General features: G+C 48.2%; 2 protein-coding genes across 2 annotated transcripts; both read right to left on the reverse strand.

The window, feature by feature from the left end:
* Positions 1–7308: 7308 nt before the first annotated feature.
* Positions 7309–9851, reverse strand: kcnj2a (potassium inwardly rectifying channel subfamily J member 2a). Its single transcript, XM_058066915.2, has 2 exons — positions 9642–9851; positions 7309–9127 (listed from the first exon to the last, which is right to left on the reverse strand). Exon 2 carries the CDS (start codon positions 8972–8974, stop codon positions 7730–7732), a length of 1245 nt encoding a protein of 414 aa, XP_057922898.2. The 5' UTR covers positions 8975–9127; positions 9642–9851; the 3' UTR covers positions 7309–7729.
* Positions 9852–10868: 1017 nt separating this feature from the next.
* On the reverse strand, positions 10869–16330 carry kcnj16a (potassium inwardly rectifying channel subfamily J member 16a). The gene is made up of 3 exons (XM_058067696.2): positions 15872–16330; positions 15241–15305; positions 10869–12012 (listed from the first exon to the last, which is right to left on the reverse strand). Exon 3 carries the CDS (start codon positions 12009–12011, stop codon positions 10890–10892), a length of 1122 nt encoding a protein of 373 aa, XP_057923679.2. The 5' UTR covers position 12012; positions 15241–15305; positions 15872–16330; the 3' UTR covers positions 10869–10889.
* Positions 16331–22186: the final 5856 nt, after the last annotated feature.

Here is a 22186-nt window from a genome sequence, read left to right on the forward strand (position 1 = left end):
ACAGACGTGCGGCGAGAGACGGCGAGGAAGTAGAAGAAGAAAACAAAAAAACGAACACAAGCAGCCTGAGCGCCTCCCGCTGGCCACCTGCTGCGATTGCGGCGTGTTTTGTGTTTATATTACTCTTCCTTCCTGGACAGGCGCTAGGTCAAAAACAAAAAAGAAAAGAGTGGGTATAAAAAAAGTTGACCACCAAGACCAGCACCCTTTCCAAAAACCACACACACTGCAGTAGAACCAAGGCGTCAGTATTCTGCGCGCTGATGATGTCATGGAAAGTTGAAAGCCATTTCTAATGAAAGGCAGACGTTGTCTTGGGGGGGTTTGAACATTTACGTGTAGTTTCACCTTGCTAGAAATATTCTATGATTACATTCCACTGACCTTGTCTTAAAAGTTACATAAGTCCCGTCGCTCCAGTCACAGAAGGGACAAGTTCTATACGAGCCAGCCAGGGTCGGATGAGGGGGCGGGGCTTGATGGAGGCCGTTCGTGGTAGTGGTGGTGATAGTAGTGGAGGGGGGTGTACACCTGCCTCCTGAGGGAAAAAGGAAGAAAACAGGATCTAAAAATCCAACAACATCCTCTAACCCCCCCCCACAAACCCCAGGAGTCTTTGTCCTGGTCATTCAGCCTATCACACACGCACACACACACACACACACACACGCACACACACACACACACAATGACCTCAGCAACAATTCATCACTTCCGGCTTCCCCTGAAAACTGCTGATTCATCATCTAATCTTTGGGGAGTTTTTAAGTAGAGGGAATTTCCTAAAAATCATTTTTTTTAATCCGGGAAAAATTCACACGTGCCATTATCAATCATCTTATTACGTTAGCGTGCAGCTAGCTCGGAATGATTAATGTGGACACACACACACACACAGGAAGTGACTGGCAACCAGGAAGTAGACAAATAGAAAATGTGTTAAGAAGTGTCAAAGCTGAAGTGTTGAGCCATCAATATCAATATCAACATCAACATCAACTCGGACTTCCTGTTTCCACGCGCCTTGGCGGGGAAACCGCAGCGCCCACACGCACGCACACGCCACGTGCACAGCAAAGAGGGGAATGACCATATTTGGAACAACCTGTCACTGGTGATTGATGGATATGATTAGCCAATGAATGCATCACAAAGGAGTGCAAGTCGGCCAATCAAGTCCAAGACGTGCAGAAAGGCGGGACTTAAACAGAAACAAGAAAATACAAATAAAGATAATTTAATTAATTTCAGTCAGACAAAGTTATTTTTTCTATATTTTCATATTTAGGGAATCAAATGACTCCTATAGAGCAGCTACACACAATAACCAGCAAAGAAAGCTTTCTAGTTCTTCCAGTTCCTGAACCTATTCAGCTGTATTTTTCTGTCTGTTTTAATGTATTGCACCCACGGCCCACTGGGATTTTTCAACCGAGTGTTCCCAAAAGAGTGGTCGAGGTTGGCCGCAGGCTTCCACAGCGTGCACACACAGTGGACTTGCGGAGGCGCGCTCCAGCCGCGACCCTCTTGTGACCGCTTGTTGATGAGTAAACGCAAGGTGAAAGACACACTTCCTGGCTTTCTTTTTTTAATGCGCGCTGCGCGGGAATCCGGAGCAGAGTTACAATGCATACAAACAACAACAACAAAAAGTATTTTTAGCGTCACAGACAGAAATCACCTTTCCTGCATCACTCCAGTATCCATATGATAATATAGCTAGCAGTATCTCAGTCACACAAGCTAGCTTGTACGGAGATTTGTTGATTTATATACAGATGTGCGATACTTTTACGCTAGCTTTATTTACTTTGTATGGATTTATTTCAGGAGAAAAATGCTACTATAACGTCCACGCATACATATATTATGTTCTAGGGCGACATTGACATGGAACCTCAACAAAAAAGGGAGGAAAACTGCTTTTTGTGAGAAGATACACTTCAACTTTGACACAAATTTAGCCGTATATATGTAGCCAAAATATAAACACAGCCACAACATAAACAACACAAAAAATGGCTGTTTATCAAGATAAATGTGTTTTGTTTTGGGGTTTTTTACAAATATAACACCACAATCTATTTACAATTTTCAACTGAACTGTGTGTGCACAGTTGCGTGGGAAAGTTCTGATAAAATGCTCTCCTGCCACCAAATGTGCTCTCTTCTATCGTGGAGTTGCATCATCACCACTTTCTGCCTTTGATGTGAAAAAAAAAACGTAAAGGACGTATAAATACGTCTTTGGGAGCGGATTAGCAGTTACAACAAGAGTTATTAGAATCTACAAAAGGCAGCCATATTGTTTCTTTTCCAAGCATGTGGCCGGAATTCCACACACGCAAACCTTCAACTTCCAGGTGATCCCAAAACACTCTAATTTGACCACAGCCGTCAGCAGCCATGATGTCTTTTGCTGAAACGCCACTGTTGCGAGCCTCACGTGTGCGTCTTATGTTGATGTGGTGTCAGATGTGCCGACCTTCAGTCTAGCAGAACCAACAAAGGAACCCGAGACGGGATCAACACTAGCATCCCCACGCTGGAGGTCACGGTGAAGGGGTCAGGCCGAGTGACCCGCGAGGTTTACTGGACCATCAGCTGCTGAAGCGGATCAGAACCTTTAGCATGGACCCTACTGACAAGCTAACACGGGTGCTGAAGTGGGTCGGCGGGTTTATGTGTCATTGTGTCAGTTCTCATTGTGTTTGTGTGATGTCTTACACTGTGTGTGTGTGTGTGTGTGCATGTGTGTGTGTGTGTTCACAGCAAGCAGCTGTTTCGCCCTCTTGACCCGTCACGTTTTTTCCGTGTGAAAAGCCCCCGATCATGTTCCTTGACGGTTCCTCTGGTTAACCAGACAGCAAGGTGTATTTTTGGAGAAGATCTGCTTGGAAACCGAAGCGCTGGCCTTGTTTTGTGCATCTGCAAATAGCAGAGAGCTCATCCCGATGGACGGAAAACTCGCATCCATCCAACCATGGAGCGTGAAAGGTGAACGGGTCCATGTGTGCCCCCGGGTTCCAGAAACGCTCATCTTGGGGAGCAGAGGACGACACAGGAAGTGGATGCTGCGTTTCTCATTCATTGTAGAACTCTTAGCGGGTTGTAAACAAGGTCAAGCTAAGCTAACGCTAATGCGCTCAAAGCATGTTGTTAACGTGCTAGTAGTAGGTCAGCGCTCTTTGTTTGATTGACAGGACATTTCAAGGCCCTTTGAGAACGTGACCCAAACCCCTCGTGAGAGGACATTTTTACCACATCAGAGACGTCTCTAAAACTTCCTGCAGGGGGCGGAGTCACAGATACAATATAGGCCGTGTAACCACACCTCCTTCACGTATGAACTGTTTGTTTTTTTTACAAACATGAGCCGGGCTTCACAAGTCAAACGTGAGCATTTTGATTGGCCCGTCTGCGAGGGGGCGGGACTCCGGCGTTGCCCTGCGGACCAACCATCAGCGACAGGTGGACAACGTGCGGCCTGTAAACAGCCACAGCTGGTTCCGTCTATTGTTGGGTCTGTGAGAGCGTCTCAATCCGCCCGGAGACATTTGTACACCCGCCACCCCGCCCCCACTCGTCCCCCCCGACCCCCGTCTACACACTCCATCCAAGCGTCACGTTATATTTTGGCTTTGGGAGAGCGGACCTTCAAGAAGTAACAGGAAGTGAGCCGGTCAGCTGACGAGTGATCTCAAAGTCAAATAAAAGCGTTTGACCTCCACGTCCGTCTTTGGAGGTCACTGTTACAGGAAGCGGAGAGGAGGATGTGTATCTTTTTCCTGGCCGTGTAAATTTAGACGGCAGCTGTCAAAGGTGGAAGTGTGGAAACGCGCAGGAACCCTTCCCGACGTGTTGGAACCTTAAAACACATTACTAGCAGAAAAATGATCATGTGACCTGTCTTTCATCCATCCGGCATCTACGTGGACACCCCTGAGCTTAGCATCACTATGTCACAGGGATTTAGAGTAGTAGCAGTAGTAGTAGCCATACTGTATATATTTCGGTGTATTACATACAAAAATTGCAGGAGTTTACATTTTGCACTGTTGGAGCTTAAGGATCTTCTCAGTAGAGCAGGGGTCTCAAACTCAATTTACCTGGGGGCCACTGGAGCTAGGGTTTGGGTGAGACTGGGCCGCATCAGCTTTTCCAAAAAAAAAACAAAAAAAACGCATTTATTAAAAACTGAATTAATTAATATTATTATTATTAATATTCATTAAAAAATGAATAAACTTTGCTTTGGTTCCAATTTTCTACAAGAAAAGCTCTGATAAAACATTCCACTGTTCTCAAATATCTTAATTGTTATTTTTCTACACAAAATAAGATGAAAAATAAATGAACAAATCAAGAATAAAGAAAATCAATCAATCAGAAATAAATAAATATAATAATAATAACAACAAAACGGCAAATAATAAAAACTTAAGAAACCACATTTGATATGGATGCTGTATGGTATCATGTACCCAAAAGATATTACGTTTGATTAATGTTCATGTTAAAGGTTAAATAACTGTTAATAGTTATCCTCCCTATCCGTGTGGAAGTGGTAAGTTTTGGGCTATTTAAGTTGAAAGGAAATAACTTGAAGGCTACCGTTTTGGTCGCGAGCTGTCTAGTTTGCGAGTTAGCATGTGTCTCAAGACCCTGCAGTTGCGCAATATGTTGTAAATAAAAAGAGTATAAATGTGACTATAGTCGTGTTTTGTCATGTCTACAGGGCACTAATAATGCTTTGTTCATTTTAATCTGAAAAAAATAATTTGTCTACCCACCAACTATATGTGGTTTCTTAAGTTTTTATTATTTGCCGTTTTATTATTATTATTATATTTATTTATTTATTACTGATTGATTTTCTTTATTCTTGATTTGTTTATTTTGTGTAGAAAAATAAATAGTAAGATATTTGAGATATTCATTTTTCTGTCTTTAATAAATGTGTTTTGGTTTTTTTTTGGAAAACCTGATGCGGCCCAGTCTCGCCCAGACCCTAGCGCCAGTGGCCCCCAAGTAAATTGAGTTTGAGACCCCTGCCCTAAGCCATTTTTTAGTGATGAACAAGAACGGTGTAGCTACTCACTACCGAGTCCTACTCAGATATTTTTTATACTACTAGTTTATACTTCAGTATATGTTTCATACTTTAGTGTTTTATGTGATATAAGTGTATACTTAACTTGCTTGATATGTATTTTATAGATATTAATATTGTATATACAGTATATGTGCAGGGATTTGGCCAGTTGTTGGAAACAGGTGTGCGAGGGGAAAAAGGGTGTGACGGCCGTCACAACAAGCGGCGTCCACTTTTAGACTGCCTCACTGTCATCCAGGGATTCCGAAGTGTTTGGGCGTGTGCGGCAGGAAGGGGCGGGGCCGCTGCGCTGCAACACGACACTTGCCAAGAGGTGCCAAAAATAACATTTCCATCCCGCGATGGCGGGAAAGGTCACTTCCTGTCATTGTCTGACTTGTTGTTGTCGCCGTGACGCGGCGTGGACCACCGCGCACCTGCTGGAAAAGTCAGCATTCTGATTGGTCCGAAACGATGGAAAAAAGATGAAAAGTCATGTGACAGGAAGTGCTGCATCCCACCCACAACATCAAGTTTACTTACTGTCCATCCCCACCTGGACTCTTCCTGAGGTGCTTTAGTTCTCAGTAGAATATTCCAGAGGTGAAGGAAATCGGCAAGCAGCCAACAGGAAGTGGAAAATTTTCAAACTTCATTGTGAGAAAACACACCATATCTCCATCTTACTCCCTCAACAATCTTCGTCACCACCACCTCTAAGCAAAATCGTCATCATTTTTTCTGTCTATCGTCTACAACCCATCCAATCTATTTCTTTCAAAATAAAAGTCATTGAGTGACCGAATGACTGAACGGAGTCGAAACCACATGCTACCTGCTAAGTACACTAACCGACTAACTGAGCTTTACCACATACGACGAAGACGACGAGCACGGGAACGTAGCCGGTGGTGATGATGGCGATGGCGACGATGGCATCGATCCGGCGGAGGCCATCTTTGAAAGCTTGTCAGGCCGTTGTGGCGCGGCACAATGGAGGCAATGACTCAGAAGCACATGGCGGACATTCTTCAGCGCTTTTGCCAAGCGGACATTCTGGTGGCCGTCACATAAAAGGAGGATCACACGTGGAATTTGTCGAACTCGGAAGCTTCATTGTGCTCAAAGCTGCGCTCCTCGTGCAGGTAGAAGAGCCCAGCAAACAAAGCGTTTAGTCTTTGGTCCACATGTGTGAGCAAACATTAGCTAACTGCTTTGATGGGTTTTGCACGACAGATGCTAAAAACAAGCCACTGAATATGCTTAGCTAACATCTTAGCTTTGTGTTAGAGCCAACAAAGCTAATTAGTGTCATTTCTCATGAATTATCTGTTTAATTAATTATCGTGTTGTGTTTAATTGTGCCTGCACTGTTGTTTTTGTCATGCTAGGTGCCGACGCTGCTAACGTGGTGTCAAATATGGATCGTTTTGCTGTTTATGTTGCTGCAGTATCATAATAAAAGTCAATACAATCGTACTGTAACTCCAAACTACTATAAAAAACGCACAGTATTGTAACGAATTCCTTCATAAATGTCTGATTGTGTTAGCACTTAGCTTTAGCAGGTCCGAGGCCGGCCAAATGAGGTTCCGGGTGTCCAATCTCACCGTCCAACTTCGTGTTTCAGCAGCTGTGCGAATCATGAACGAAACGTTCATACTCTTATGAACCGGGACTCACGGGTACCCATAAGCCGCATCACAAAGTCGACAAAACGATGCGGCAACTCGATAAGACTCACGAGTCACTCCCAGTCAGCGACTCTCATGAACCCGAGTCATTACAAGCGATTCCTTCCAAATCCTTACCTTCGCTTCAGTCATCCTTTTACTCCTCCGCACTTCCTGTGTCACTCACTTTGACACGGTTTCACAAGTCACGTGATCATGAAAAAATCAGCATTGTTTGCATTCCATGGTGTACCTAATCAAGTGTCCCGTCAGTGTGGTGGCATCCGTGTGAAGCAGGAAGTGTGTGTGACCAACATTACAGTTGTGTTTGAAGTTCCGTTCACACATACACACACACACACACACCTTCATACAGGAAGTGGCCTCAATGGCTCTTTCCTGTTCGCGGCTTTCAATGAAGGATTCAATAAATAAAGGAACGATGAAGCGGTGAGACAGGAAGTCTACTGTCGACGTTCCCAGCGGAGCGGACACACACACACACACACACACACACACTCACAAAAAACAACAACAATGTGACGCCATTTTGATTTTTATTTTCTTCTAGAAAAGTGTGAAGCAAATGTATTTACACATCATGACATAACCTGTTACCTCCGCTTTGTTAGCCGGTTAGCAGGATGCTAGCCGGCGCGCGTGTCTTGCCTTGGCGGAGGTCTCCTGGCCCCAGGCTGGTCTTGGCGGAGACACAAACACACAAACCTGATAGCACTTGTACAGGTGGGTACCAAGTCTAAAGAACATGAGCAGTGACAGCCTTTGGCACCTTCTAGAACATTCAGATTGTCAGTGAAAGGTTCTGATGGGTCTTTTCTGAGACCAGCTCACCATCGAGTCCTTGTACCATTCCCACAACGGACCCGCTTCTTGTCACGCGGACGGCGACGCGGGGAAACGCCACCCACGTCCCGAACACGCGGCGGTACCGTTCCAAATGTCAAATTTGCGACTCCCTTCTCAGCGGTTCTATCCGCTCGTGTTCGGTCTCGGAGACGCTGTCGGCCTGCGTGCCGTCGGGGCCAACGCTGCCGCCGTTGCCCTCGTCCGTGTCCTCTTTGCTCTCCAGCGCCATCTCGTTCTCGTAGCAGAAGGACCCGGAGCCCGACAGGATGTACTTGTTCCGGGCCAGCTCGCGGGCGCTGCAGCGCGGCGTGCCGCCCACTTCGTACGTGGCGTGGAAGCGCGAGTAGTCCACCTTGTAGTAGCTCTTCTCCTCGAAGAGCACGGGCTCGAAGCGATGACCCCACAGGATCTCGGCCGCCACGTAGGAGCTGCGGCACTGCGTGGTCATGGCGGTGGCCTCCACCATTCCCTCCAGGATGACCACGATCTCCAGCTCGGAGGCGCGCAGGTCCTGCTCGCTCATGTCGTACAAGGGGCTGTCCTCGTCAATCACGTGCACCACGGTGATGGGCGACACCAGGAAGATGCGGTCCACGCCGCTGTCGAAGCCAACGTTGATGTCGGTCTGGTCCAGCGGTATGTACTCGCCTTCGGGCGTGGTGCGTGACCTGAGGAGCTGCGCCCGAACGTGCGCTTCCACGAGGTGACTCCGCCGCAGGTTGCCCACCCGCCACATGAGACACAGCTTGTTGTCCCTCATGGCCACCGTGGCGTTGTGGCTGAACAGCAGCGTCTCGTTGCGTTTCTTGGGCTTTGCCATCTTGGCCATGACGGCGCCGATGATGAAGGCGTCGATGACGCAGCCCACGATGCTCTGGAAGACGACCACGAACACGGCCACGGGGCACTCGTCCGTCACGTAGCGGTAGCCGTAGCCGATGGTGGTCTGCGTCTCCACGGAGAACAGAAATGCGGCGGTGAAGCTGCTGACGTTGGAGACGCACTTGTGGGCGTGGCCCTCCAGGTCGCCGTGGAAGATGGCCACCAGCCAGAAGACGCAGCCGAAGAAGAGCCAGGACAGCAGGAAGGCCAAGCAGAAGAGCAGCAGCATCCAGCGCCAGCGGATGTCCACGCAGGTGGTGAAGATGTCGGCCAGGTAGCGTTGGCCTTTCTCGCCCACGTTGACGAAGCGCACGTTGCAGTGGCCGTCTTTCTTCACGAACCTGCTGGCCCACGCCGGTCGCGTGTGCACTTTGCCGTTGGCTGCCGTCAGGTTAGCGACCGCCATGTTGGCCTCTGACGACACCGCGCTGTAGCGGCCGCCTCGTACGCTGCCCATTGCCTCGGCCTGGAGGCGCGGGGGCGCCGCGCCGGATACGGCAAACGGTCCCGCTTTGCGGAAAAAGTCTTGTGGGAACACTTTGCGAGGACGGGGTTCACTCCACTTTCACGAGGTGGGGGTGGGGGGTGGCCTCGACCTTGTCAAGGTGGTCTGCAAAGGACACAAACAAGTAGCACGTCAGTGGACACTTGATTAGGTACACCCCATATGAGCACCAGGCTGGGTTTTGCGTGTCAAAGGTCAAAGAGGAGAGGAGGAGCCGCGGAAAGGAGGCAGGGCCGCAGCTTGTTGACTGTCGGAACCTCCTGAGACCTCACAGGAAGTCTCCTGTGAGGATTCACAAGCTTCATCATTAGCGGTGTCGTCACGGCGACAGCATGGACCTGTTCTAGCATCATCTTCATCATCATCATAATCAACATGTTTGGACCTCACAGAACCTCGTAGCCGTTTTTTGTGGCATGCCGGCTGCTTCAACACACACACACACACACACACACACACATACACACACTCCACAGACAAATGCTAACAGGTGCGGGAGGGGGGCTGACGCAACCACGCGCACACACCAACAAAAACGTTGAGTGAAAAGTTGAAAGTATTTCAACTTTTAATCCCGAACCAGAACCATCAGGTCATCCAAGTCCAGAAGCTCATCTACCTGTTGCTCATGCGTGCACGGGCCGCTTCAGTGCACGGAAGCCAAAGTCCGGCCGGTTCGGGCCCGCGCGCTCATCCGAGTCTTCTTCGGTCTTTTTTTTTTTTTAGCGGGCTGGACGGAACCGCGCGAAGAGCGGCGCTCCAGTCATGTCCGTGCCGGACCGGGTCTCGGTGCTGCCTCGCCGGTCTGGTCCAAAGCGTTTTAAACGCCAGGCGCGAGTTGGAACCGCCCCCCCCCCACCCCCCCCTACGAGCCACGCCGCGCCCCCGCCACTGCACGGCGCGGCGCGGTCGTGCACGGCGTGTGCACGCGCCGCTGAGAGATCGCAACTCGTTAAGGAGTGTGTGAAAGAAAGCCCACGTGGCCTCACGCAGGCGCGACACCTTGATGAAGATGAGGATGACAAACCTGAGGCCAACGTGAGGTGTTGATCGACATGAGATTTTGGAAGGCAACCAAATGAGGAACACGAGGATGAGATGTTTATATGTGCTTCCGTGTAAATCATCCACCAGCCGTGATAAATAAACCTTGCTGAGGTTCCATGAGACTTTCCACGTCTACCTGAGTGCCATACAGCTGAGTGCCACACGGGGGCGCCGTGGAGTTAAGCTTCGGCGTGGAGGACCTTTGCAAGTCATTGACCTCGCAGGAAGATGACACAGCTGAGATGAAGATCAAATATGACCACGTGACACTTCCCCCTGTCTAAGATGTGGAGCACATGACGACGGAACAATGAGATATGAATGCCAAATGAGAACTTCACGCATGATGAGAGCATGAACGCTGGCATGAGAACGTGATGGGACATCGTGGAAGATGAGAATGGATGAGAAAATGCATGATGAGACTGTTACACTGCAACCAAGACCTGGTTCTTGATGAGGTTCAAAGTCCAGCTACAAAGGGGGATGAGACTATGACAGTAAATAACATCCAATCATTTGTCAAATCACTGTGGGCATGGCTAAGAGCTAATATGCTAAATAAAAGTAAAATAAATAAAAAATAGTAATAAAAAAATTATTTGCCGCAAAGACATTTCCCCTACTTATAACAGGAAAAAAACTTATTTTACCTGCAATGAAATGTGATTAAATTACAAGTTAACTGCAGACCAAATATGATTAATCGTGATTAATTTTGTCAGGATTAATATCCCTTTAAGAACACACTGTGAAATGAGAACATAATACGAAAGTAACAGAGTGAGTTTCATGAGATCATGCTTTTATTGTGAAATTCCTAACACGACATTTCTGGGCGAATGGCGTCAGGTGGCGCTAACATGATGGGGCGTTTTTGGTCGCCTTCCCCCGCCGGTCGGACGTCGTTGGGGCGACGAGACCTGGGCGAAGGTCGCTTGTTGAGCTGGTAGGCCTCGGCGCTGAGCTCGGGGAGAAGAACCTTGGCGGTCTGGTTGAAGAGGAAGTAGTCCACCGTGTAGCGTCTCCTGCCGGCACGGATCATCTCCTGGAAGACGTGACCCCACAGGATGTCTTCGGGCGTGTAGGACGTGCGCGTCTGGTGCAGCGTCCCCGTGCTGTCGTCCGTGTACGTGAAGGACACCACCACTTCCAAGTCCGAGTGCCGAAGCTGGGCGGGGCTCATTCCGTAGAGCGGGCTTCCGGCTCGGATGCGGTGGCAGAGGGTGGTGGGCGTGACCAGGACGATGTCGGGCTGCTGGAGGAGCAGGTCCTCGTAGGTCACGTCCACCTTGCCGGTGGCGTGTACGGTGGAGCGCACGATCTGAGCGCGGGCCGTGCCCTCCACCAGGTGATGGCGGCGGAAGTCGCCCACCCTCCAAGAGAGGCACAGGTGGCCGTCGCGGAGGTTGATGACGGCGCAGCTGCTGAATCCCACCGTCTGGGCTCGCTTCCTGGCGGACGCCATCTTAGCCACGGCGATGCCGATGACGAAGGTGTCGATGAAGCAGCTGACCACGTCCTGGATGGTGACCGCCACGATGGCCACGGCGCAGTTCTCCGACATTCCTCTGGTGCCGTACCCGATGGTGGTCTGCGTCTCCAACGAGAACAGGAACGCGGCGGTGAAGCTGCGCACCTCGTAGACGCACGGCGCCGTCTTGGGGTCCTGCACGTCCCCGTTAGCCAAAGCGATGACCCAGAAGACAATCCCGAAGAAAAGCCAGGACAGGATGTAGGACAAAGCGAAGATGAGGAACATCACCCGCCAGCGGATCTCCACCAAAGTGGTGAAGATGTCCGTGACGAACAGGAGCCATTCCTCGGGAACGTGACGGAACACCACGTCGCAGCTTCCCTCCTTGCGCACGTAGCGCTGCTTCCTGGACTCCGACTTCACCGCCGTCACCTCATCGCTGGCTCGCACACTTTGGTACCACATCCTGGACACAAAAACGCAGTGAAGTGAAAAGGGACGCCGCCATGTTGCAGGAAGGAGGTTACGTATTGAAGGGAAGTTCATGCGCTCACACGGAATGGCTGGGATTGAATGAGTTAATAATACTAATTTCCCGGCGCTACTGCACTATACGCTCTAAAGCAGGGGTCTCAAACTCAATTTACCAGGTTTTCAAAAAAAAAAAAAAAAAAAAAAACGCATTTTATTCAAAACTGGAAAAAAAAATCAATAAAAAAAAACTATCTTCAATGCTTTTGCTTCTGTTATACCCTACACTTTTTCAGTCCTTTGGTTCCGGTTTTCCACACCAAAATAGAGAGGCGGGGTACACCACTGACTGGTGGCCAGCCAATCACAGGGCACATATAGACAAACAACCATTCACACTCACATTCATACCTATGGACAATTTGGAGTCGCTAATTAACCTAGCATGTTTTTGGAATGTGGGAGGAAACCGGAGTACCCGGAGAAAACCCACGCATGTACGGGGAGAACATGCAAACTCCACACAGAGATGGCCGAGGGTGGAATCGGACCCTGGTCCTCCTAGCTGTGAGGTCTGCACGCTAACCACTAGACCGCCGTGCCGCCCTCCACTGTTAATCTTAATTTTTATTTTTCTATACACAAAATAAGATTAAAAAAATGAATAAACAAATTAAAGACAATAAATCAATCAATCAATAATAAATAAGTAAAATAATAATAAAACAGCAAATACGAAAAACGTAAGAAACCACATACAGTTGGTAGAGATTGAAATGTACAGTATTAACAGTTATTTAACCTTTAACATGAACATTAATGAAACTTAATCATTTTACCCGATTAGCAAGTTAGCATCGTTAGCACAGTTCCGTCCGGGAGCAGCGTCGTGACTTTAACAACACGTTTGATGAGATGCTTTATCTTGACGTGTAATTTCCTGCATTTATTTGTACCCAGCGTCATAAGCCTTTAGCTTCATTGCTAATCCAAAGCAAAACAGGGCGGGGTAACAGGGTAGGGTAACAGTACGGGCGGGGGGGCAAAATCATGTTCATTGTGTCCGGTGTGCACACAGCTTTAAGCTGTCGTTTCAACATTAAACTTTGGTATCAAGGTGGGGGCCTCAAAGTAGCGTCTCGCGGGCCGCATTTGGCCCGCAGGCCGCGAGTTTGAGACCCCTGCTCTAAAGTAGTAATATGTGTGTGTAGTAGTACTGGTACTAGTGTTGTGTATTGTCTGTGTGTGTGTAGGGTGATATGGAGCCAGGATGTGAGTGTGTTTTGTGCACATCATGGTGTGTGTTTGTGGTGTTTGGTGTGTACAAAACACACGTTGACCTTGGCTGCTAATATCCGCTAGGACGCGAGGCTTTGAAGTGTACTTTGGCGTCCATGAGGGCAGAGGATACATTTAAGGCGCGGTCGCTATGACGCCATGATGGTCTTCAGATACTCGGTTGGTTGTTGTGACCTTCAAAGCTCCTCGCCGCACGGCGATATTACAGCATGTCGCTTGTAGCCTCACGCGCCACCGAGCTAATGACCCGTTAGCGCGCCATTAGCAGGCTGTTAGCGCGTGGTCGCTATGACAACAGTGATGAAAACACGTGTCGACATGTGTTTTGACCTCGAGTCCTCGCTCCCCGTTTCATTCCTTCAAAGAATGCTGTTAATCAGCTATAAATTCAGCTATAGTTCCTTATATTTCAGGAAAGAAATGCTACCAAAATGCTAATGTTTATCATTATTTTTAAATATCTTTTTCATAATACAACAACGTACAATATCATTATTCTTCCTACTAATATGAAGAGATTATTCTTGTACAATTGCAACTTCCTGTCTGGTTACATTATGTCTTTTTTCTCTTCATATTCTTACTGCTGTTTTTTGTCATTTTTGCAGTTGCTGTTTTTTTATTACAATTTTAAATATTATTATATTATTATTATTATATTATTATAATAATAATAATAATAATAATAATAATAATAATAATAATAATAATAATAATAATAATAATAATAATAATAATAATAATAATAATAATAATAATAATAATAATAATAATAATAATTATTATTATTATTATTATTATTATTATTATTATTATTATATTAATATTATAAGTTATATTAACTTTTGGCTTTATTCCTGTAATGGAATAACTTTTCCCCCACCCACATGTTCCAAAAATGTGGCAAAAATATTTTGGTGACTAAAATGACATTTTCCTCATATAAAGACATTATTCTGTTAAAATTTTGATTTTTTGTCTTTTTATGATATGACATTTTGCTCTTAATATTTTTACTTTATCCTCGTAAAATGTCAATTTTTTCACATTTTTTACAAATATCTCTACTTTTTTGGTAATATTTTGACTTAATAATAATATTATTAAGTAATATTAGTACTTTTCCACAACCTAAATAAAACACTTTTACATTTCTTTTTATGACTAAAATGACATGAATTTTCCTCATGGTGTTACTTCATTTTTTTCCTCATTAGACTGAAAATTCTTTCTCTGAATATTTTATTATTATTATTATACTTTCCCGATAGTCAACTGGGATAGGCTCCAGCAACCCTAGTGAGGACATAAACAATGAAAAAATATTGACTTAATTTTTGTAAAATTAATAGAGATTTTTCCTTAGTTTTTTTTTTTTTTTTTACATTTTCTTGTTAAATGACTTTATTATTATTAATATTTTAGTATGTTTCTCCAGTTTAGACACCCCTGTATTAAACATTTAAAAGGAGTGCATTTAACTGGTTTACATTTATTTTCCACCCCCCAAAAAAACTAGAAAAATGCAATATTTACAGCTATGCTTTGTGTCGTGAGGAGGGGGCGTGGCCTAAGCACATCATCACCTTCTATCAAGGTGTGCACGGTCATTACGCATCTCGTCCTCACCTTGAATATGGGACAAAAAGACACTTGACTGTGAGTCGTGTCTCGGAAGACGGCGCGTTGAAGCAGAAGACATGTTGACTGGAAACACGAAGTTGACGATACAAACATGAAACAAGACCTTAGTGACGCCGCCGCACACACCAACGCAGACGGAGGAGTCACATGACGACTAATCTGTGTCTTTGTCCACTTTTGAAAGCGGATCTCAAACCAGAACATTCTAGTAACTAACCTCTCGTGGAAAAGTTCTCTCATCCAAGAAGAAGAAGAAGAAGAAGAAGAAGGTGAACGCTACCTGAGGCGGGTGGGCGTGCACGTCGGCTGGGCGCTGCTCTGCTGGAATGAATCCACACTCCGCACCTGTCACAGGAAACACAGCAGAGTGACACCTCCCTCTTTGCCCTGCATCACATGATCACCTCATACACACACACACGCGCCTCCCTTCTTCTTTTCAAAATAAAGTGTCACCTTGGGGATGCAAGGGTCAGAGTTCAACACTTGGATGCTAGCTAAACGCTACATAGCATCAACGTGGCATCCCTGGCCAGGTAGCTGGCGTTGGTGATGACTCAGCATTCCAGTGGCGGCACCAGCGTGTGTGTGTGTGTGTGTGTGTGTAGGTTTGGGTCCAGAAGTTAGTTTCATGTTGAGTTGGCGTTAACAAAGGAGCGCCTTTCCAAGAAAAAGTCAATCTTTTTGTTCCCAATAAAAAGACGCGCTGGAGCGCCATCAAACGATGGAGGACATGTTCCCACTGACCACGGCGAGGAGATTGCGTATGCGTGTGCGAGCGGCGTGACCAACAAACAAACATGGAGGAAGATCCTCAATGGATCAACACGGCGTGGCCTTGTGTCACCTTCACGTCCGTGTCACCTGACCGCCATGTGTGTGTGTGTGTGTGTGTGTTTGTGTGCACGTACCCGTGGAGGTGTCGTGGAACAGGGGGGTCGGGTCCGGGTCGAGTCAGAACCTTGTGAGCGAGCGTGAGGAGCAGCAGAGGTCGAAGTCCTGAGTGGACTGGTGTAATCATTCCAGGTCCTCCTGGGGGGGAAAAAAAAAGAGGAATAGTTGCAGGAGTGACGCCTCCTGTGCCTGCGGGGCAGATCTTTGAGTGACCTTTGAGTGAGAGGATGCACTCAAAAGGCCACATGGCAGCCATCTTGGATCGGGAAGCGGACCCGCTGAGCTGCTCGCACTGTGCGTGTGCGTGTGCGCTTTGTCATCAGCCACTGAGAGTTGATGATATTCTTAGAATATTCCTCGTATTCCAGCTGCCTGTAACATTTTCCGAGCTGCTAATATTTTCCATGCTAGTTTCCCAGCGTGGCTGAGGGTCGGGCGCTATCGTTTGTCGGCATTACACAACATTCCAACATTCCGAGGCTGGAATTTAACGAGCTTATGAACTTCAGAAAGCAGACATGTTATGAACGGGAGTTTAATGAGCAATGTTAGCGGGTTAGCAAACGCCAGCGCGCGCCCCCGCGTTCCGGGCCCAGCGACGCTCATTAGCATCCGCTGATGTACCGCTTCAGCTGTGTGGTAAGGTGCTGCATGAAGGTCGCTGGGACGCGGACGGGGCCTCCTGGCACGTGGACAAAACTTGGTCCGTGCTGGTGAAGGTTCTGACCGAACCGACTGGAAGACCCGTGTCTTTGGACGGCTCTCAGACAGACGACGACTGGACCAGAATCTCCAGTTGGAGTTCCGTGTCACCTTGTGTCGCTGCGGTCCCGCACATGGACCGCACGTGTGCCGGTGTCGCAGCAGTGGGTGGTTGTGACTCGATCCAGATGTGAGCGCACGCACAGCATCTCTGGTGCTTACATGCCGCCATGACACTTCAGCTCAGCGCTAACGTGCTAAACGTGCTACGCGGCCATTACCGGCGGAGCGTGTGCGGAAACATCCAAACAAAAGCGGAGAGTGTTTATTTGCTGCTTGTTAACGGCTAACAAGCTAGCTTCCTGCCACCTCAAAAACATCAAGGAGGAGATGATCGTAGATCATCTGATAGAGCGAACACCGCTGTGGGGAATTTCAAAACAAAAGCACACTTGCTGCTGGAATCCAACCCGAGGCTCTTTGGTGGCAGGCCTACTTCTTCACCACTAGTCCACAAGTCTCACCCAGAGGTCGCATGCGTGTGTGTGTGGCTTCAATTAGCGTGGTGACTCAGGAGCCTTCAGATGTCTGACACGCAGCTTCCGACCATTCCGGCCTTAAACGTTTTCCCGTGTGTTTGCAGTCCACAGTTTAGTCAAACACACACACACCCAATGTTGTGGCCATCCGAGAACTTCCAAGTGTTTAGATTCCCTACGTCCAAGGGGATGGCGTCCGCAGGCGGGGACCTGCCCGTCCCGGCTGAGTCCAGTGGGATAAAAACACCGATGGGATCAAGATGAACGGGAAAGAAGTCCAACTTGAACTTTGTGTCGCGTTTTGTCTTGTTTTTCCGGCGCTCGATCCGCATCATTTCAGCACTTTTCCTGTTTGCATGTCGGAACGCCACAACCGCCCGGCGGTCATGTTGGCGTCACGGATGCCAGCTGGTGCAGCTGTGTGGAAGCATGTTGGGAAACTTGATCACCTGATGCTTTATGATTTGCACTGAAAGAACAGTTTGGGCTTTTTACTCGATGGCTAGCGCTCTCAACTCCCGGGAAGAACAGCACACATTGGGAATGTGAGCCGGCATGGCGGTCGGTGGAGAGCGTGCGGGAAGATGTATTTGAGGCAGGCCACCATAACTGAATTTATGGGAGACGCTGTATGCGTGCGTGTTGTTGTCATGTCAAACATGTTCTGTGTAAAATGAGATCTTTGGTTTCTCCTTTCAAGAGGGAGGGGTTGCGAAATGTTCTTTCTTTTCGCCTGCGACCTCGCCAAGGATGGAAGTGGTTTTCGGTGTCACATGGCCGGTTTAGCCTCCTTAGGAGGGTCTTTCCCAGGAGGCTATTTGGTGCTCCATTGTCCCGATGGTTCCTGAAGGTTACCTCCCTGGGCGACAAATGATGGAGAATGGGAAGTGTTCTCTGAAGATGTTCTTTATAGGGAACAAATCCAAAGCCCCTGTGTGGAATAAGTGGTTGGGCCCCCCTTAGCAGCAACAACTGCAATCAAGCTTTTTGTGATAACTTGCAATGAGTCTCATCCAGCTGTGGAGGAATTGTTGTCATTCAGCCACTTTGCAGGCTTTTCCAGCATGAAGCCTTTTGAAGGTCATTCCACAGCATCTGAATAGGATTCAGGTCAGGACTAGGACTTGGACTAGGCCACTCCGAAGTCTTCATGTGGTTTTTCTTCAAGGTTTTTCTTGTTCTTCAGGGTGGACTTGCTGGTGTGTTTTGGATCATTGTCCTGCTGCACAGCTTACGTTGCTTTCAGCTGGAGGTCATCAACAGTATCTGAAATATAAACATAAATATAAACATTAAAAAAAAATCGGAAATCAGGAAAAAAACACTTTTTTCCGACCACTTTCGCTATACAGTCATCTCATTATTCATTTGCTCCTCTTCTTCGTAGAGACCACTGCCCTGGGGTAGAATGCAAAACATTCAATCACCACTGGGGAGGGCGCACTGGTGCCAAGGTGTGTGACATGCCTTGCCAAAGGACACAACCGTGACGGACCCGCTCTACATTCTTAGCCACTGCCGCCAGAGAAGACGCATGTGTAAGAAACGTCACGCAGCTTTCATTGTGTAGCCCCCACCCCCCCATCTAAAGTGTGTCAGGTCACATAGGAGCGTCTGAGGCCTAAGGGACTGGGTCAGCGACCTGATGACAGCGTCACAGGATGGCGATCGCCATGTGCCTGTTCGAACACGTGCTGACACAATTGGGCTTTTTCTTCCTCAAAGACCACAAGTCCCATGATGCACCATGCACGGATATCCGCAGTTCTTACTTTTCTACTGCTTTTCCTCACAAGGGTCGCGGGGGTGCTGGAGCCTATCCCAGCTGGCCGGGTACACCCTGGACTGGTGGCCAGCCAATCACAGGGCACATATAGACAAACAACCATTCACACTCACATTCATACCTATGGACAATTTGCTAATTAACCTAGCATGTTTTTGGAATGTGGGAGGAAACCGGAGTACCCGGAGAAAACCCACGCATGCACGGGGAGAACATGCAAACTCCACACAGAGATGGCCGAGGGTGGAATCGAACCCTGGTCTGCTAGCTGTGAGGTCTGCACGCTAACCACTCGCCCGCCGTGCCGCCACTTAAATGTTGTTTCAGATTAAACAAATGTAAAATTAGTCAATTAGTTAGCCGGACGACCAAAATGACTCCAAGAGGTCACAAAAGACCCCACAACAACACCCTTGCCTCAGTTAAGGTCGGTGTTCATGACACCACCATAAGAATGACACTGGGGAAAAAACAGTTCCAAGACTAAAACCACTGCTGAACAAAAAGAACACTAAGTGTCATTAAAGTTGTGTTGTCATTGACTAATATTTACATTATGATCTGAAACATTTAAGTGTAACAAACATGCACAAAAAAAAAGAAGAAGAAATGGAACGGAACTATCAGTACACATACTGATAGAAGATAGCGGTCACAACACCTTGTGTTGTTTGGCTAATTGACTTGACATGATTGGCCCAAATGTTCCATAACTTGTGTACATGTTCCTGACGGAATGTCGCATGTCACATGTCAGGTGTGCGCTTCTTCCAGGGAGTCAAGCATGCGCCTCCTGCAGGTAAACAATCAACCTCAGCAGGGATGAAACACGGGCTTTGATCCCAGCTGGAAGGGGTGACGACCCGAGGGGGCCAAGCGAGGAGAACAGGGGAGAAGATAAGCGCCGGGGGCCTCCTCGGCTCCTCGGGGCCCCTCTCTGCCGCCTGAGGGAAGGCAACTGTATCAACACGAGGTGGAGCGATGCGAGGGCCCGTTCACCCGGGCACAGGCACTCACGTCAGGACCATGTCACGGAAAAACACTTAAAGGGGTCACACTCAGGCGGAGGGTGGGGGGGTGTTGTGCATGTGCGCCTGTGATCCTTTTACTTTGAAAGGCCCAATCCTCTTCCGTCTTCTGTCTTCAGCCGTCGGGGCTCGCGTGTCCGAAGAAAGCGAGCCCGGCGGCCTTCCGTGACCCGGAATGTTGAGCAGAGGTTCTGGCAGGCTGGCTAATGACGTGCGCAGCTGCAATGAGAACATGCACGGCACAGGAGCCTTTCTATCCAAGTGTGTGTAATACATCATATCGTGTGCTTATTGGACTGCCCGGGACGTCCTGGACCGCAACAGTTCTGGCAGCCGCTCGCAGACACAACATTTACTTGGCTGCAACGCTTCCACAGGCTCGCCTCGCCTCGCATGCGAACACCATCGCATTCTACCAGTCGGACCGCTGCAGGTGGCGTCACGTGTTCCCGCGCCGGGACGAACCGTGTCGATGACCTGAGCTGACCTCTTCTCCGCAAAGGATCTGACGGGAGGAAATGAATTCCTGGCAAGTGAAGAAGATTCCGGAAAGATGAAGACGGGGGCCAGCCAAATATCAAAGTTCAGCACGGGAGCACATTTGGAGGCGGATGGATGCGAGGGCCAGGCGAAGGTGAAAGGTCGTGCTTGCGTGTTGCCTGGCAGCAGCAGGAACAACAACGGGAAGTGGAGCTTCTAGAAGGAGCGCGTCTGTCATCGCAGCTCGTTAGCAGGAATCCAAACAGCGGCGAGCGGCGAGTCGCATGCGAGATGACGCCGTGTGCACACACACACACACACGTCTTTTCCGTGCCGGTTGTTGATGCGGATTCCACTCACTGCAAACAAGCTTCTTTCCTGCGTGCACCTTGCACACAAACAGGAAGTCAACACGCACTTCTTTTTCCTTGAGTGGGCGGAGCCTCCTGAAGGATGAGCACCAGTTTAGCAGCTCAGTAACGTGGAAACTTCTGGAAATGGGAAATGGAGATTAGCCATTTTAGCTTGGAAAGTGACGCAGAGAAGAAAGATGGCAGCACACAGCAAGGAGTTTTCTGCTTCCTGTGTTTGGGGGGGTCGGGGTGGGTGGGGGGGCACCTAGACTAAGCACAATTAGGGGTCACATTCCTCTGGTGGCTATAAATACTCCTTTCCTCTCCTGTTTGGCTTTCAGGTTAAACGACTGGAACATGTGGCGGTCTCGCATGAAACAAAGCCCCGCGGGGGTCCACTTAGCTTGACGCGACGGCACTCACACGGCAAGGTGGCCATCTTTGACTGCACCCCGTGTGGTATTTCTATCTACCATGAGTCTTTTTTTCCTTCGGGTTGGCCAGTCTGGTTAAGGTTGACCTTTTTATGAATGAATTTCTTTCTCTGACATTTTGTTCTCCAATCTTCTCATGGTGCGCGTCCAGGGAGAACATCTGGCGAGGTTACCTCGTTCCTTGCAAGTTCACGGACAGCGTCATAAAAAGGCATCGCCGCAAACACGGCCTCGCACATCGTTAGGCTCGTTAGCGCTCTCAGCGAGGCGCCAACAGAACCCGGTCCGCACGTCATCGCCTCGCTCCCCCTCAAAGTCCCTTGGACTTCCTGTGGCCCAGAAGCAGGAACAAGGAAGTGGAGCAGTGCCGTGTGCGCTCGTGGCTTGCCGTTTTTAGCATGTCGCCTGAAAAAAAAAAAAAAAAAAAGTGACATCATCCAGAAGGCCAGAGGTCAGCCATTTGTGTTTATGCGCAGGGACGTTGACGTGATGTTTGTTTTGGTCGGTTTCCACATGGCTTCGTCTTCATCTGTTTTTTCGCATCTCAAGGAATCTGTGCAGGTTTTTTTCCGCAGATCCGTGAGTTTCCACCGCAGAACAACAATGTTTCCATTTGTATAATCGGGGGAGGATTAAAACATCAGTGAAGGCCACTTATTCAAACCATTTGTAGTGAGCGCTTCTGGCAGGCAGCGGGAAACCACACGCAGCTCCTCTCCATGTTGTTCCAACTCACTGTGGTCTTTTGACCTCAGATCAGCTGTCTGATGCCAACGGTGGGAGAGGATGTGCCGCACCAGCAGGGGGCAGCAGGGTACCAATGTGCCGACAGAAACAGTGGACTTTGATTGACACTTCAACGTGTCCGCTGACTCTTGACGGCCTCTTGTGGTAAAAAAGTGTTATGGCAAGTCACAACCTTGAACAACTTAAAGTGCTCATATACAGACCTGATCAAAAACGTATTGCTAGATTATGCATTTTGCACATTTAGACCTTAATGAGGTGTT

The sequence above is a fragment of the Doryrhamphus excisus genome, linkage group LG6, assembly GCF_037039965.1.
Source record: "Doryrhamphus excisus strain RoL-2023G ecotype Guam linkage group LG6, RoL_Dexc_Guam_v1.1, whole genome shotgun sequence".
Classification (NCBI taxonomy): domain Eukaryota; kingdom Metazoa; phylum Chordata; class Actinopteri; order Syngnathiformes; family Syngnathidae; genus Doryrhamphus; species Doryrhamphus excisus.